Source organism: Phocoena sinus, chromosome 8, assembly GCF_008692025.1.
Source record: "Phocoena sinus isolate mPhoSin1 chromosome 8, mPhoSin1.pri, whole genome shotgun sequence".
In the NCBI taxonomy this organism is placed as follows: domain Eukaryota; kingdom Metazoa; phylum Chordata; class Mammalia; order Artiodactyla; family Phocoenidae; genus Phocoena; species Phocoena sinus.
The window spans coordinates 29,872,627-29,889,971 of NC_045770.1; the positions used below are offsets into that span (position 1 = coordinate 29,872,627).

The 17,345-nt window shown below is 35.1% G+C and overlaps 1 protein-coding gene across 1 annotated transcript in view; it reads right to left on the reverse strand.

Annotated features, from left to right (window-relative positions):
• Nucleotides 1-17,345, reverse strand: part of DYNC2H1 (dynein cytoplasmic 2 heavy chain 1) — a 376,258-nt gene that overhangs the window by 129,537 nt on the left and 229,376 nt on the right. Inside the window, 3 exon segments of the mRNA XM_032639512.1 lie at nt 659-734; nt 9,055-9,210; nt 15,538-15,648. Of these exon segments, the coding sequence (XP_032495403.1) occupies nt 659-734; nt 9,055-9,210; nt 15,538-15,648 (343 nt within the window).

Sequence of the window (17,345 nt, forward strand, 5' to 3'; positions counted from 1 at the left end):
ACATGAATGGTGGTGCCATTTACTGAAATGCGGCAGACTCAGGGAAGAGTAGTTTGGCAAGGCTGCAAGATGGTGGGGGAGACAAGAATCTAGAGTTGTTTAGAATAGTTTTAAGTTTGAGAGTCCTATCAACATACTCTCTTCTCTAATCCATCATTGCTCTAAACTCTAGTGTTCGCTTGAGTTGGCCCTGAGCAATAACCCTCAGGGATTGGACCATTCCTATCTTCAGGAGGCTATTATTTGTACCTTGATTCCTGATTTCTACTTAATCATACAATTGTGATTCTACAGATTCTTGGTCTACCATATTCTTGAATTTTAACAATTCCCCTGAAAGAGATATGAATAATTTAGTTGAAGCCTGAAACTTGTGAAGGCCGTGAAGTAAAGACAAGGTCATTCTAGCTTTCTGCTTCCTGAGAGCTACAGATCAACCAGAAATCTAATGGATTATATCAAAACCAATGACCACAATAGATAATATATGAACTTTCACAAGCATGGAATTCAAAACATTAAATACAAAATGAGAAGCAAAAAGCAAATTTTATAATAGGAAGTCAAGTCACTCTTGAAAAAAACCCTATTTTTAATAAGAGCTCAAAAATTATTTTCATTGACACCAGAGGTCAAAGTTTTCATCATTAGAACTTACCATCAAAGAGTCTGTCAATAATGCTGTAACCAGCCCGAAGATCTGATAAAGAAAACTCATAAAACTTGGTCCAACCCTATCAAAACAAATTTTTAAAAAATTAAAGAACTACAAGCAGTGTTAAAAAATATATATGCATCTATCATTGCCCTTACAATCTTAAAAAGAATGTTCAATAACAGACTAAAAGAAAAAAAAGGCAACTACTGAGAATTTTTAATAAAAACAATAAAACAATACATCTAAAGTAAGAGTAATTAAAAAAGTAAATTTATTGATCTCTACAGCATGCAAAGGATTTTATAATGTCATAAATGTTTTTATCACTTAAATATGTGGCAGAAGAGTCATATACAGAAAGAACAAATTGGCGTAGTAAATCATTGAGTCTACAGAGTGTATACATTGAGAGATTTCCTATAATTTGGTCCTTCAGAATTTTGGATTTTCTCTACAAACATGAAAACAGAAATATTACGAAAATTATTTAAAGGTCTAAAGGCATATAGTAGTATTTTCTGTACATTTGACCCACAAAGCATTTATATTGTAACTAAATAAAATTATAAACCTACAGCTAATAGCTGCTATGCTTGTATAAAAAGAACATTCAAAGACATTTATATGTGATAGAAAATAATATGAAATAATTAAAAATAATTTCTATAGGGCTTTCATCAACTATGACTAGTAATTAGTTTTATGCAATAAGTTCAAACTAAAATCTATTTAGACTTGAATAATATTCAGAAATATTGATACAAATTTAATTTATTCATTCATCATTCAAAAAGATTTATTAAGTGCACATTATATGTCAGGCTCTGGGAATAAAAGAATGAGCAAAAACATATATAATCCCTGTTTCCATGTAGCTTTCAGTCAAATGTCAGGGGAGGGGTGGATACAATCAATTACTCAAATACACATACAATTACAAACTGTAATATGTTTAAGGAAAAGAAACATATTTGGTATATATAAGAAAGAGCTCTGACCTAATATAAAAGATAAGGGAAAGTCACCCTGGTGGAGAAAGGGTAAGAAATGACAGAAAAACAAAAGTAGATAGATAGTTAGGACAATGAAATGAAAGAATTTTTGTATTGGATTGTAATGGAGGATGAAGATACCAAAAAGAGAGATATTAAGAATGACTTCTAAGCTCATGGCTTATTCAAATTGATGTTGGCATCATTCACTCACAGGTGGAACACTGAAAGAATACAAGGTTTGGAAAGGGATAACATGAGATCAATGAACAAAGTGTTCAACAAAAACTTACTGAGTGTCTGCTATATACTTGGCACTGTTTTTGTCAATGAAAATATAGCAGTAAACAAAAGAAGCAAAAATCTGTGCTCTTGAGAAGCTAATGTTCTAGTACTTGGATTTAGAATATGTGCATCTTCAGTCATTTTTGAGACATCTAACTAGATAGGTCAAATAAACAGTTGGAGATATAAACCTAGATCTTAGAGAGTTGGTCTGAGTTGGATATAAAAATTTGGAGGTCACTAGCATTTAGATAGTTATTTTTTTTAAATAATATTATAGATATTGTGAAAACAAAAAAGATTTCAGTTAACTATAGCTAAGTTAAACTATGCCTAAGAATTAAAAATCTGTAAGGGAGACACAGACCTTCAAGATGGCAGAGGAGTAAGACGTGGAGATCACCTTCCTCCCCACAAATACATCAAAAATACATCTATATGTGAAACAACTCCTACAGAACACCTACAGAATGCTGGCAGAAGACCTCAGACTTCCCAAAAGGCAAAAAACTCCCCACATACCTGGGTAGAGTGAAGGTAAAAAGAAGAAACAGAGACAAAATAATAGGGATGGGACCTGCACCTCTGGGAGGGAGCTGTGAACGAGGAAAAGTTTCCACACCCTAGGGAGCCCCTTCCCTGGCGGACATGGGGGGTGGGCAGGGGAGAAGCTTCGGAGCCATGGAGGAGAGCACGGCAACAGGGGTGCAGGGGGCAAAGCAGAGAGATTCCTGCATAGAGGACTGGTGCTGACCACCACTCACCAGCCTGAGATGCTTATCTGCTAACCTGCCAGGTCAGGTGGGGGCTGGGAGCTGAGGCTTGTGCTTCAGAGGTCAGACCCCAGGGAGAGGACTGGGGTTGGCTGCATGAACACAGCCTGAGGGGGTTAGTGTGCCACAGCTAGCTGGGACGGTGTCCGGGAAAATGTCTGGACCTGCCAGACATGGCAGAGACCGATGTTTTGGGGTGTGCAAGGAGAAGGGCTTCCTGCTCCGAGTTCCCACAGATGGCAGAGCACTGCCTAAGCAAGCCCCAGAGACGGGCATGAGTCGCGGCTATCATCTCAAACTGCAGAGGTGAGCAAGGACCGCTACTGCTGCTGCCACTACCAACAAATATTCTGTGTGCAAGCGCAGGTCACTACCCACATACCCCCAGAAGCCTGTGCATCACGCCACTTCCAGGGTCCCATTATCCAGGGTCAACTTTCCTGGGAGAACACATGACATGCCTCAGGCTGTTACAACATCACACAGGCCTCTACTGCTGCAGACACACCCCGCATTGCAATTGAGACTACCGGTATATACCCCTCCCTCTCCCCAGTCTGAGTGAGCAAGAGAGCCCTAATCAGACGCTGTTTTAACCCCCTCTTGTCTGGGCAGGGAACAGATGCCTAAGGCTGGCCTACACTCAGAGGCGGAGAAAAAACCAAAGCTGAGACCCAGGAGTTGTGCGAACAAAGAAGAGAAAGGGAAATTTCTTCATGCAGCCTTAGGAGCAGTGCATTAAATCCACGCAGTCAGCTTGGTAAACCCCGCCGGTGTGGAATACCTGAATAGATAATGAGTGTTCCCAAAACTGAGGGGGTGGACTTTGGGGGCAACTGTGAACTTGGGGTTTGCTTTCTGCATTTGATTTCTTTTTGGTTTCATGTTTATCTTAGTTTAGCTTTTAGTGTTTTTTTTCATTTGTGGGTTTGTTTATTCATTTAGTTGCTCTCTTCCTTTTTTTTGAAAGGAAATCAAGACAGTATGGTACTGGCACAAAAACAGAAACATAGATCAATGGAACAAGACAGAAAGGCCAGAGATAAACCCACGCACATATGGTCACCTTATTTTTGACAAAGGAGGTAAGAACATACAATGGAGAAAAGACAGCCTCTTCAATAAGTGGTGCTGGAAAAACTGGACAGTTACATGTAAAAGAATGAAATTAGAACACTCCCTAACACCATACACACAAAAAAACTCAAAATGGATTAAATACCTAAATGTAAGGCCAGACACTATAAAACTCTTAGAGGAAAACATAGGCAGAACCCTCTACGACACAAATCACAGCAAGATCCTTTTTGACCCACCTCCTAGAGAAATGGAAATAAAAAGAAAAATAAAGAAATGGGACCAAATGAAACTTAAAAGCTTTTGCACAGCAAAGGAAACCATACACAAGATGAAAAGGCAGCCCTCAGAATGGGAGAAAATATTTGCAAATGAAGCAACTGACAAAGGATTAACCTCCAAAATATACAAGCAGCTCATGCAGCTCAATATCAAAAGAACAAACAACCCAGTCCAATAATGCGCAGAAGACTTAAAGAGACATCTCTCCAAAGAAGATAAACAGATTGCCAACAGACACATGAAAGGATTCACAACATCACTAATCACTGGAGTAATGCAAGTCAAAACTACAATAAGTTATCACCTCACACCAGTGAGAATGGCCATCGTTAAAAAATCTACACACCATAGATGCTGGAGAGCGTATGGAGGAAAGGGAACTCTCCTGCACTGTGGGAAGGAATGTAAATTGATACAGCCACTATGTAGAACAGTATGGAGGTTCCTTAAAATACTAAAAATAGAACTATCGTATGAGCTAGCAATCCCACTACTGGGCATATACCCTGAGAAAACCATAATTCAAAAAGAATCATGTAGCAAAATGTTCATTGCAGCGCTATTTACAATAGCCAGGACATGGAAGCAACCTAAGTGTCCATCAACAGATGAATGGATAAAGAAGATGTGGCACATATATACAATGGAATATTACTCAGCAAGAAAAAGGAATGAAACTGAGTTATTTGTAGTGAGGTGGATGGACCTAGAGACTGTCATACAGAGTGAAGTAAGTCAGAAAGAGAAAAACAAATACCGTATGCTAACACATATATATGGAATCTAAAAAAAAAAAAAAAGAAAGAAAGAAAATGGTAAGAAGAACCTAGGGGCAAGATGGGAATAAAGATGCTGACCTACTAGAGAATGGACTTGAGGATATGGGGAGGGGGAAGGGTAACCTGGGACAAAGTGAGAGAGTGGCATGGACATATATACACTACCAAATGTAAAATAGGTAGTGGGAAGCAGCCGCATAGCACAGGGAGATCAGCTCGGCGCTTTGTGACCACCTAGAGGGGTGGGAGGGATGGATATGAAAGAGGGAAGAGATATGGGGATATATGTGTATGCATAATTGATTCACTTTGTTATAAAGCAGAAACTGACACACCATTGTAAAGCAATTATACCCTAAAAAGACGGTTAAAAAAAAAAGGAGAAAAAAAAAAAGATGTGGCACATATATACAATGAAATATTACTCAGCCATAGAAAGAAATGAAATTGAGCTATTTGTAGGGAGGTGGATGGACTTAAGAGTCTGTCATGCAGAGTGAAGTAAGTCAGAAAGAGAAAAACAAATATGTATGCTAACACATATATATGGAATCAAAAAAAAGAAAAAAGGTTCTAAGAACCTAGGGGTAGGACAGGAAAAAAGACACAGACGTAGAGAATGGACTTGAGGACAAGGGGAGGGGGAAGAGTAAGCTGGGACGAAGTGAGAAAGTAGCATTGACATATATACATTACCAAATGTAAAATAGATAGCTAGTGGGAAGCAGCTGCATAGCACAGGGAGATCAGCTCGGTGCCTTGTGACCACCTAGAGGGGTGGGATAGGGAGGTCGGGAGGGAGGCTTAAGAGGGAGGGGATATGGGGATATATGTATACATACAGCTGATTCACTTTGTTATACAGCAGAAACTAACACAACATTGTAAAGCAATTATACTCCAATAAAGATGTTAAGAGAAAAAAATGTGTAAGGGATACGTACCCATCGGTAGTTAACAAAGTTCTCATAACATTTTAAATAAACTTTCTACCAACTCAAAACAAAGTCTTATTAATAAAATTTCTTATATAACTCTATTAGATCTTATTTGTGAAGAAAAATGCTCATTTCAACATTTTAAAAATACCTTAAAAATTAATCAGTATCCATAAAACTCTCAAGACTGTTGCTATCAATATTACTTAATATAGCAACTTCCAACTAAAATACTAATTCTGAAATAAGAACTGTACTCTGTAAAGCACAGTTACTGATATACTGCTAGATGATTAATGATTTTTTAAAAATATGGTACAAAAATTTGAATGGTAATTTTTGTTATTCATATCACAATTCCTGACAGAAATTATATTGTAAATTGTGGAGAGATTCTCAGTAGCCAATCAAATCCTATTTATCTGACATGGAAATCCAGGCACTGTGTAAAGTGCTCTTATGAATGAGATTAAGCCTGTTATAAAGGTACTCACAAACTAGTAAGAATAACACAATATCAAAGAATAACAAATATAAAACAAAACTGACATTACATCGAATGCAGTATTAGAGGTACAATATACATGTGTAAAATAGGGAAGTTAACACAGCACCGCAATGAAAAATAGCAAAGGAATAATCTTTTACTAACACAGGGAATGAAAACTAAGTTGAATTAACAGTGGATCTTTACTTCTCAAAGTTGGCTGTTAAAAAAAAAAAAAAGCAAAACCAAATAAGGAAAAGAAGTAAAATAGGGTTTGTGGAGTTCATATCCCTATGACATGACATCTAGCAATTAATGGCAATCAATATTTTGTCTGCTTTTACCTCTAAATTTATGATTTTTATCAGAGCAGAATGTTTTTTTAAATGACATTTTCAAATATTTTTGTTTGTGTGAAAATGAACTGCTATATCCTCTATGTAGAGCATTTTGGTAATATTCATGAACTTTTAAAAATACACATATCTTTTGAAGCAAACATTCTACATTTAGGAATTGGCCACCATGAACAAGTGTTAAATGAAGCAATCATAGGGATATCCATTGCAATATTTTTTGTAATAGCGAAGATTAAAGAAAATATTTATGCCCATCTAACAATACAAACTGCCTAAAAATATTTATATGGATATATGAATACAAATCATATTTTAAAATTAGGTGTTAAATGGGTACTAATATTTAACAATCTCTAAAATGTATTGGTTAATAAAGCAAAGTACAGAACTGTATGTATAATGTGCTGCCATTTGAATTAAAAAGAACATAAGTGTGCATATAAATGCATAAAATATATTTGTGCATTTATATAATATCTCTGAAGGACATCAAAGAAATGGTGAACAGTAGGTGCCCTGGGAATACAAACTGAGTGGCAGGGGATAAGGAGGAAGGAGACTAAATCTTAATTTGCAAGCTTTTTCATAGCTTTTTAATTTATACTATGTGCATGTGTCACAATAAAAAATGAAAACTGGGCTTCCCTGGTGGCGCAGTGGTTGAGAGTCCACCTGCCGATGCAGGGGACACGGGTTCATGCCCCGGTCCGGGAAGATCCCACATGCCGTGGAGCGGCTGGGTCCATGAGTCATGGCCACTGAGCCTGTGTGTCTGGAGCCTGTGCTCCGCAACGGGAGAGGCCACAACAGTGAGAGGCCCACGTACCACACACACAAAAAGAAAACAAACAAAAAAAAAACCCAAAAACAAAAAAAAACTAATTTTTTTTTAAAATGTAAGTTTTGTTTTCTCATAAAAATGCATCACTATGACTATTCTTCATGTATGCATCAGGATTAACTGATACATTACCTAAGGATGAATGTCAGAGAAATTAGGGGCAAAGGCTTTAGAAGGTGGTGAGCCTGCCCATTTCCAAGCTCAAGTTAATTACCATCGAGATTCACTGTCCTACTTTTGTAAAATAAAAATAATAAGCGTACCCTTTAATAAGTATAGTGTGTAAAATATATGAAACAAACATTGCTATTACTATTTACTATTTCATTGGTTTGACAAATATTTATTGATAGGCTATACCAGGCACTGTGTTAAGCACTTCTAAACATATACTATTTCATTTAATCCTCACAACAAAGGTAAATATGATCATTATTCACATTTTACAGTCAAGGGGATAAAGTAATTTACCTAAGGTCATACAGCAAGGAAATTCTAGAGTCAGGACTGAAACTCCAGAACCAATGCTCTTATTTTGACATGCAACTGAAATATAGAGAAAGGCTAAAAGGTGGGCAGATGGGGAGGGCAGTTTGAGGAAAGATTATCCCAAAAGAAGTAGACAAAGTTTAAAAAAAGAGGATGGTTTCCCATCCATTTAAAGATGGAAGAATGCTGAAATTTTTGCTAAGATAGGCATTTGGCAAGAAGATCAGAGCATGGTACCAGCTAGGACTGCCATGGCCATGAAAAACTGTGCTCTATTGGTGGTTTAAAAATAGAATCTAGAGCCTATGGTGAGAAAGCTTGATGGATTAAAAGACCATAAAGAAGTCCCATGTGACTGAGGTGTAGAGAACAGATAGAAAAAAAGGGGCCTGGGAAGAGGTTGAAAAGATAGGCAAATATTTCCTTCTGGATCATGGTAAGAAATGTGCATATTTTTTCCGAAGTACAGTGGAATTCCATTTGATGTGTGCTAAGCAGAGGAGTGAAAAAATCAAAATTACATATTAGAAAAATAATTCTGGCTGCTAAATGGAAAAAGCAGGAAGAAGAGTTGGAAAAGTAATTCAGGTGAGAGGTGATGAGGCTTGAAAAGAAAAGTGAGGAGAAATGTACAGATTTGAATTACATTTTAGAAGTAGAATCAACAGGATTTAAACACAAGTTGAGTAGGGAAGAAAACCATACCAAGAACAACTCCTATGCTTCTAACTTAGGGAAGTAAACAGATATCAATGCCTATTATTGACCAGAATATACTAAAGGAAAAACAGGTATGGGAACTCGGTTTTTGAACATTTTTGAACGGGTGAGATATTAACCATAAAAATGATACCTAACAATGATGAATTATGATGGCTCACACATTGTTCTAAACACTTTAATTCAAAAACATGTGAACTAGGTAACTATATACAGTCCAGAAGATTAACAGAGAAGATGGAATCAGAGATATAAATTTATAAATCATGAATCAAATTAAGAAGTAATCCTAGCTATTTATACTAAACTGTAAAAATATTCTAATATGAAAAAATGTACACCTTAGACTATATCTAAGACATGCTCTTACTTACCTGTGGAATGTAATTTCTTCTTTCTTGGCATGCAGCATGAAACCAAGCAAAACTGAAGAGAGCATGAGCTCGATGTATATTATCTTTTTTGCTAATTTGCTCAGAAGTCCAAGATTCATAAGTACGCATTAAATTTTTCTTCAAACCTGGAGGTGACTAGAGAAAAAACAAACATATTGTTTAAAACCTTACAAATAAAATAAATCAGTATTTAACATATTGAGAACATATTTTAAGGCAAAAACTTTTCACCATTACCAAGTTTGACTTAAACTATTTTATTTTATGTTACTTCAAAATGTACTAAAGAAGGTGTGGCACATATATACAATGGAATATTACTCAGCCATAAAAAGAAACGAAATTGAGTTATTTGTAGTGAGGTGGATGGGCCTAGAGTCTGTCATACAGAGTGAAGTAAGTCAGAAAAAGAAAAACAAATACCATATGCTAACACATATATATGAATCTAAAAACAAACAAAAAGATTCTGAAGAACCTATGGGCAGGACAGGAATTAAGACACAGACATAGAGAATGGACTTGAGGACACGGGGAGGGGGAAGGGTAAGCTGGGACAAAGTGAGAAAGTGGCATAGACTTATATATACTACCAAATGTAAAACAGCTAGTGAGAAGCAGCCTCATAGCACAGAGAGATCAGCTCAGTGCTTTGTGACCACCTAGAGCGGTAGGATAGGGACGGTGGGAGGGAGACTCAAGAGGGAGGAGATACAGGGATATATGTATATGTACAGCTGATTCACTTTGCTATAAAGCAGAAACTAACACACCACTGTAAAGCAATTATACTTCAATAAAGATGTTAAAAAAAAAAACGTACAAATATAAAACTAGTTTTAAACTCCTTATACCTAATAGCTCATCTCAATTAAAAATCCAAAATAGGGCTTCCCTGGTGGCGCAGTGGTTGAGTCCACCTGCCGGTGCAGGGGACACGGGTTCGTGCCCCCGACCGGGAGGATCCCACATGCCGCGGAGCAGCTGGGCCCGTGGGCCATGGCCACTGAGCCTGTGCATCCAGAGCCTGTGCTCCGTAACGGGAGAGGCCACAACAGTGAGAGGCCCGCGTAACCACCCCAAAAGAAACCCTACACAACCAACAATATTCAAAATAACCAAATAAGTTTTACATGATCATTGAGGTGTTTTACGGGAACAAAACCATCATTTACAGTACGAATTATGATACTATTATCAGGCAGGTGTTTTTGACTTCAATACGCCAGTTCTTTCTCTCCAGTACTATCTGAATTTCCATAAGGACTTCAAATTACTATTTACATGTAATGTCAACTAATCTTCCTTGAACATCAGTCCACTTTACTTAAGGTGGGTATTACCTGACATTGCTAGGCTTATAACAGAAATTCAAACCCAGGAACCGAAATTGTACATTGGACTAGTACTAGTCAGGAAACAGTTATTCACATGTCCAAAATCTGTTTAAATTATTTTTTTTAATTATCAAAATGGAAGAAAAAAATTTTTGAATTCTTGGAAAAAGACCAAAATAAATCCATTTCAAAAGTTACCTTGTTTTATAGATAGCTAGTGGGAAGCAGCCGCATAGCACAGGGAGATCAGCTCGGTGCTTTGTGACCACCTGAAGGGGTGGGATAGGGAGGGTGGGAGGGAGGGAGATGCAAGAGGAAGAGATATGGGAACATATGTATATGCATAACTGATTCACTTTGTTATAAAGCAGAAACCAACACACCATTGTAAAGCAATTATACTCCAATAAAGATTTAAAAAAAAAAAACTTACTTTGTTTTAAAAGTATTTTTTTCCTTCAAACTGGTTTCTAACATTAATGAAAAATTCAGAACAGTACTTTAAGAATGCCTGCCACAAAAAAATAATAATTTCCTTTGCAAACCTTTTCATTGTTTTCTCTTAAATAAAAACTTTTGTTTTATTAAAAGAAAAAGGGCCTAAGTATTTTTTTTTTACTAAGTGCATTTCCAAATGTACACTTTTAAATGAAAATGTTTTGTTTATGAAACAGTTACCAAAATTTTTCATAGAACAGACAAAATTTTCTGAGCACTAAGGAAACTGAACAACCACTTAGGGTTTTTTTTGGTTTGTTTTTTGTTTTAAGACCCTATACTAAAGGTTATGCAAAATAAATAAATCATGTACAATTACAGAGAAAATCATATACAAATAAAGATTATTAGAAAATGACAAAACAGAAACACTAGTATGTCAAGTTATGAGATAAGGTAAAATATATATTCAACTGAAAATTCAGACTTAAAATAATTTCAATATTAATTCAAGTTAATTAAATCAATTAAGCATTCAGCATAAGAAATCAGGAAGAATGAAATCCAGTACAAATTAAGGAAAACATAAGGAAGAAAAAATAATGAAAAGAGCAGGAAATTCAGTGAATAGAAAAGAATTAATAAGAAAAAGTAAATCAGAAAGTATGACATTGGTTATTTGTGACAAATTTTTTTCTATTTTTTAATTTTATTTTTTAAATTTTTATTGGAGTATAGTTGATTTACAATGTTGTGTTAGTTTCTGCTGTACAGCAAAGTGGATCAGTTATACATATACATATATACACCCTTTTTTAGATTATTTTCCCATATATATGGGAAAAGAAGAGTTCCCTGTGCTATACAGTAGGTCTTCATTTGTTATCTATTTTATAATTCTATTTCTGCTTTGTAGATAAGTTCATTTGTACCCTTTCTTTAGATTCCACATATAAGTGATAACATATGATATTTGCCTTTCTCTGAAAATTACAGGACAGCATCAGTGATGAACATAGATGTAAAACTCATCAACAAAATAATAACAAACCAAATCCAACAATGCATTAAAAGGATATTACACCATGATCAAGTGGGATTCATCCCAGGATGCAAGGATTTTCAATATTCATGAATCAATCAATATGATACACCACATCAACAAACTGAAGAATAAAAACCATATAATCATCTCAAGAGATGCAGAAAAAGCTTTTGACAGAATTCAACACCAATTTATGATAAAAACTCTCCAGGAAGTGGGCATAGAGGGAACCTACCTCAACATAATAAAAGTCATATATGACAAACCCAGAGCAAACATCATTCTCAATGGTGAAAAACTGAAAACGTTTCCTCTAAGATCAGGAACAGGACAAGGATGTCCACTCTTACCACTATTATTCAACGTAGTTTTGGAAGTCCTAGCCATGGCAATCAGAGAATAAAGAGGAATAAAAGGATTCCAAATTGAAAAAGAAGTAAAACTGTCACTGTTTGCAGATGACATGATACTACAGTATACACAGAAAACACTAAAGTTGCTACCAGAAACTACTAGAGCTCATCAATGAATTTGGTAAAGTTGTGTGATACAAAATTAATACACAGAAAATCTCTTGCATTCCTATACACTAACAATGAAAGATCAGAAAGAGAAATTAAGGAAACATCCCATTTACCATCACATCCAAAAGAATAAAATACCTAGAAATAAACCTACCTAAGGAGGGAAAAGACCTGTACTCAGAAAACTATAAGATACTGATGAAAGAAATCAAAGATGACACAAACAGATGGAGAGATATACCATATTCTTGGATTGGAGAAATCAATACTGTGAAAATGACTATACTATCCAAAGCAATCTACAGATTCAATGTAATAAATTTTTAAAAACAACTCCAGCAACTCATCAAAAAGAGAAGAAACAAACAATAAAATGAAGATTCCACAATTTTTAAATACAATAAAACATGTGTGTACATATGTGTACATACATATAGTAATAATTTTGAACATAATGAACTGCACTATTTCCTGGAATAGTTAAAATCATTTACATTGATTTAAGAAATAGAAAAAAATTCACCAGTAACTTAAATGAAACTGAAAATTTCCATAAAAATATAATCTAATTACTTCCTAAAAAAGGATACTGGAAGAGGCTACACATTAAGTTAAAATTTTCAAGGAACAGTTCCCCTGATATATATTAACTCTTCATTTATTGAAATAAATATTTATTTATAAATATTTAAATTTATAAATGTATTCTTCCTACATGCCACATATTATAAGAAAAAAAAAGCAAGAAAAAACATAGCCCTTGCCTTCAGGGCTTGTACAATCCAGTTCTGCAATATAGTTTAGTAAAAGAGTATACTGAGAGAGTGGCTGGAGAAGTTCTCTTTTACTAGACATTATAATTGACATTCATTCAATTAATTTGTTTCCAAATATTAAATCATTTTTGCATTCCTTGGATTAATCCTTAGCCTTTTTCTTCCTTACATGAGACTTAATGCCTTCAGATGGAAAATGGAAGTACTGATCTAAAAATAACAGGTAGTTATAAACACCAATAAGATATTTTTCATCAGACAAGAGATTATATGAGATTATATTCTACAAGTTGAGAGAAAATGCAAGCAGAACGTTTTAAACCAGTTTTTTAAAAGTTTTAATTCAGTTTCTTATTATTATTTCAATTATGACTTGGACGAGTTCCACAATATCATTACAAACACATAGAGTTTTGGATGCATCAGGTTTGGGAAGGATCTGCCAAGCATTACACGTTAGAAGGATGGACTGATGGATAGATGTATGGATGAATGGATGGGTGAAGGGAACAAATGAACGAAAGAAGGAAACAAAGACTGAAAATCTAACTTAGCTATGATATGAAAACTGGATATCCATGTGCAAGAGTGAAGTTGGACCCTTACTTTACACCTAATACAAAAATTAACTCAAAATGCATTAAAGACCTAAACCTAAGACCTGAAACTAAAATTCCTAGAAGAAAACAGGGGAAAAGGTTCATGACATTGGATTTGGCAATGATTTTTTTGCATATGCCACTAAAAGCACAAGCAACAAAAGCAAAAACAGACAAATGGGACTACATCAAACTAAAAACATCTACGCAGCAAAGGAAACAATCAACACAGTTAAAAGGAACCCTTAATGGAATGAGAGAAAATATTTGTAAGCCTTATATCTGATAAAGGGTCAATATGAAGAATACATAAGAAATTTGTACAACTCAACAACAAAAAATCCAATTAAAAATGGGCAAAAGACTTGAATAGACATTTCTCCAGAGAAGGCATAAAAATAGCCAACAAGCGTATACAAAGATGTTCAACGTCACTAAATATAGAGAAATACAAATGAAAACCACAGTGAGATATCACCTCACACTGTTAGGACAGCCACTATTAAAAAAAATACAGGAGACAATAACAAGTGTTGGTAAGGATCAGAGAAATTGTGTGCTATTGGTGGGAATGTTAAATGGTATACCACAGTGGAACAGTATGGAAGTTCCTCAAAAAATTAAAAATAGAATTACCATATGATCCAGCAATCCCACTCGGGGTATATATCCAAAAAAACTGAAAATACGATCTTGAAGAGATATTTGCCCACCCATGTTCATTGCAACATTATTCATAATAGCCGAGAGGTAGAAAATCTAAATGTCCATGGGCTGATGAATGGATGAAGAAAATGTAGTACACACATATAATGGGATATTATTCAGCCTTAAGAAAGAAGGAAATGCTGTCATATGCTACAACATGGATGAACCTTGAGGACATCATGCCAAATAAAATAAGCCAGTCACCAAAAGACAAATACTGCATGATTCCACTTATATGAGGGATATAAAGTAGTCAACTCACAGAAACAGAAAGTACAATGGTGGTTGCAAAGGGTGGAGGGAAAGAGAAATAGGGAGTTGCTCTTCAGTGGATACAGTCTCAGTTTTGTGAGATGAAAAAATTTTAGAGATCTGTTATACGACAAGGTACATATGGTTAACACTACTGTACTGTACATTTATAAATGGTTAAGATAGTAAATTTTACATTATGTCTTTTACTACAATAAAAAAACAAAAAATTAATGATATTAAATAATATTTAAAAGAAAAATATAAATGTAATTTTACAAATATATTATTTATGTATATACTTCATCTAAATATACAAAAGTTTTTGAGTGCTTTTTGTCTACAGAGCTTTAGAAGGCATGCTAAATTACTGCACTTACACAATTAGTGATTCAAGTTTTTATTTTTTTCATAAATTTTATTTATTCATTTATTTATTTATGGCTGTGTTGGGTCTTTGTTGCTGCGCGTGGGCTTTCTCTAGTTGCGGCGAGTGGGGGCTACTCTTTGTTGCGGTGTGCAGGTTTCTCATTGCAGTGGCTTCTCTTGTTGCAGAGCACGGGCTCTAGGCACGTGGGCTTCAGTAGTAGTGGCACGCGAACTCTGGTTGTGGCTCGCGGGCTCTAGAGCGCAGGCTCAGTAGTTGTGGTGCACGGGCCTAGTTGCTCTGTGGCATGTGGGATCTTCCCAGACCGGGGCTCGAACCCACGTCCCCTGCATTGGCGGATTCTTAACCACTGTGCCACCGGGGAAGCCCACGTTTCAAGTTTTAAATCTTCTTACCTCATATGTTATCTTCAAACTTGACTGTAATAAAATTGGAGTAAAGTTGGGATGAACTTCTGCAGTGAGCCAAAGACGAAAGGTATCTTTAGGTTGAAGAATATTCAATTCCTTGTTTATAAAAACAACAAGAATAAAAATCTACTTAAACATACACACAAATTTCCATTTTGTAAATATATTATTAATAAGTACTTATCTTACTAAAATCTTTCCATGATATTCTGATATGTTTCTTAATGTTCTGATTATATTTCCTCTAAATTTTCATCTTCTCTATTCCTAGCTTAGTGAAATAGGTAAGAACTTGGATCTAGAACTGGGCCAACTGGGTTGAAATCCAAATTCTGCCACTTATTTGCTGTGTGACCTTGGATTCTTTGACTTAAACTCTCTAAGCAAGGATAATAACCTACCCTCATAGGACTGTATAAAACACAGTGCCCAACACACAGTAAATACAAAATAAGTGTTAGCTATAGTCGTGATGCCTAAACTACGAGCCATCTTCAGGCCTTCAGGTTCTCACTTCTTCAAATCACACTTCCACAGAGTTATAATATCGATTCCTTTACAGTACAATTTTTAGTGTGTCTTATAGCCTATAATATCCAAAATTCACCATTCAAATTCACCTGCCTGTGCTGTATGCTTTAGTCACTTATTCGAATTTTTATCTCTTGTCTCTTTATTCATCATATTCTTTCTGCCTGTTATTCTCTTGTAACCTGACAAATTCTTACTCATCTGTCAAAATATAATTCAAATATCATGTTCTGGGAGAATATCTTCTCCGACTCTTCACTACCACAATCCCAAGCACATTAATCACTGATGGTATTTTGTAAATTCCTTTCTGCAGTACTCATTGTACGACTGTATAGTTATTAATGTGGTCTGTCTCTTCTAAACCAAGCTCCTCGAGAGCAAGTACAAATTTTATACGTAACCAGCACCTAGGACTATTCCTGGCTTTTTTCTGTACTCAGCAAGCACTTGTAAAATGAATGACTAAATGAATGAATGAGTGACAAAAGAAATGTTGATAGCTCTAAAAGAGAGTGAAGTCTAAAAATTATCTTAATAAATATGTCTAATACTAAAATTCATTATTATAGTATGAAATGTAAAGATGACAAAAAATGGCAAGAGAATTGCCATGAAAACATTGTGCTTCCTTAAAATTGTAAATTATAAAATGTTTCTATACCTAATAATAATTTTTAAATGTAAAATTGGAATAAAATTTTGCTTTGGGTTAGCATATGTTAAAAAGAGATTAAAAAAGCAATACATTTGTGATACAGTTGAATTTAAAATAAACATAAATTTATATCCAAACAATTCATCCAAACTTCCCAAAAGAAAAGCAAAACATTTAAAAATTTTAAAAAAGTTTTATAATATAATCTACCCTATATATTCTTCAAAGAGTCCTAATTAAGATTTGATTCCAAAATAATAACTGTAATTATATTTTACATAGATTAATAGCTATCAATCTATTGTTTGGAACAGAAAGCAGGATTCAAGTATTCACAAGTATTCCTTATGTTTCCAAACATATGTAATTCATCTGACATAAATTTTATATTTTATACATTTGTGATTTTTACAGAAAACTGTAGTAATAATGGAATTACTTGAATATTCCTATATATCTCAGTTCCAAAATCTACATATTCTTTTTTTTTTTTTTTTTTTTTGCGGTACGCGGGCCTCTAACTGTTGTGGCCTCTCCCGTTGTGGAGCACAGGCTCTGGACGCGCAGGCTCAGCAGCCATGGCTCACGGGCCTAGCCGCTCCGC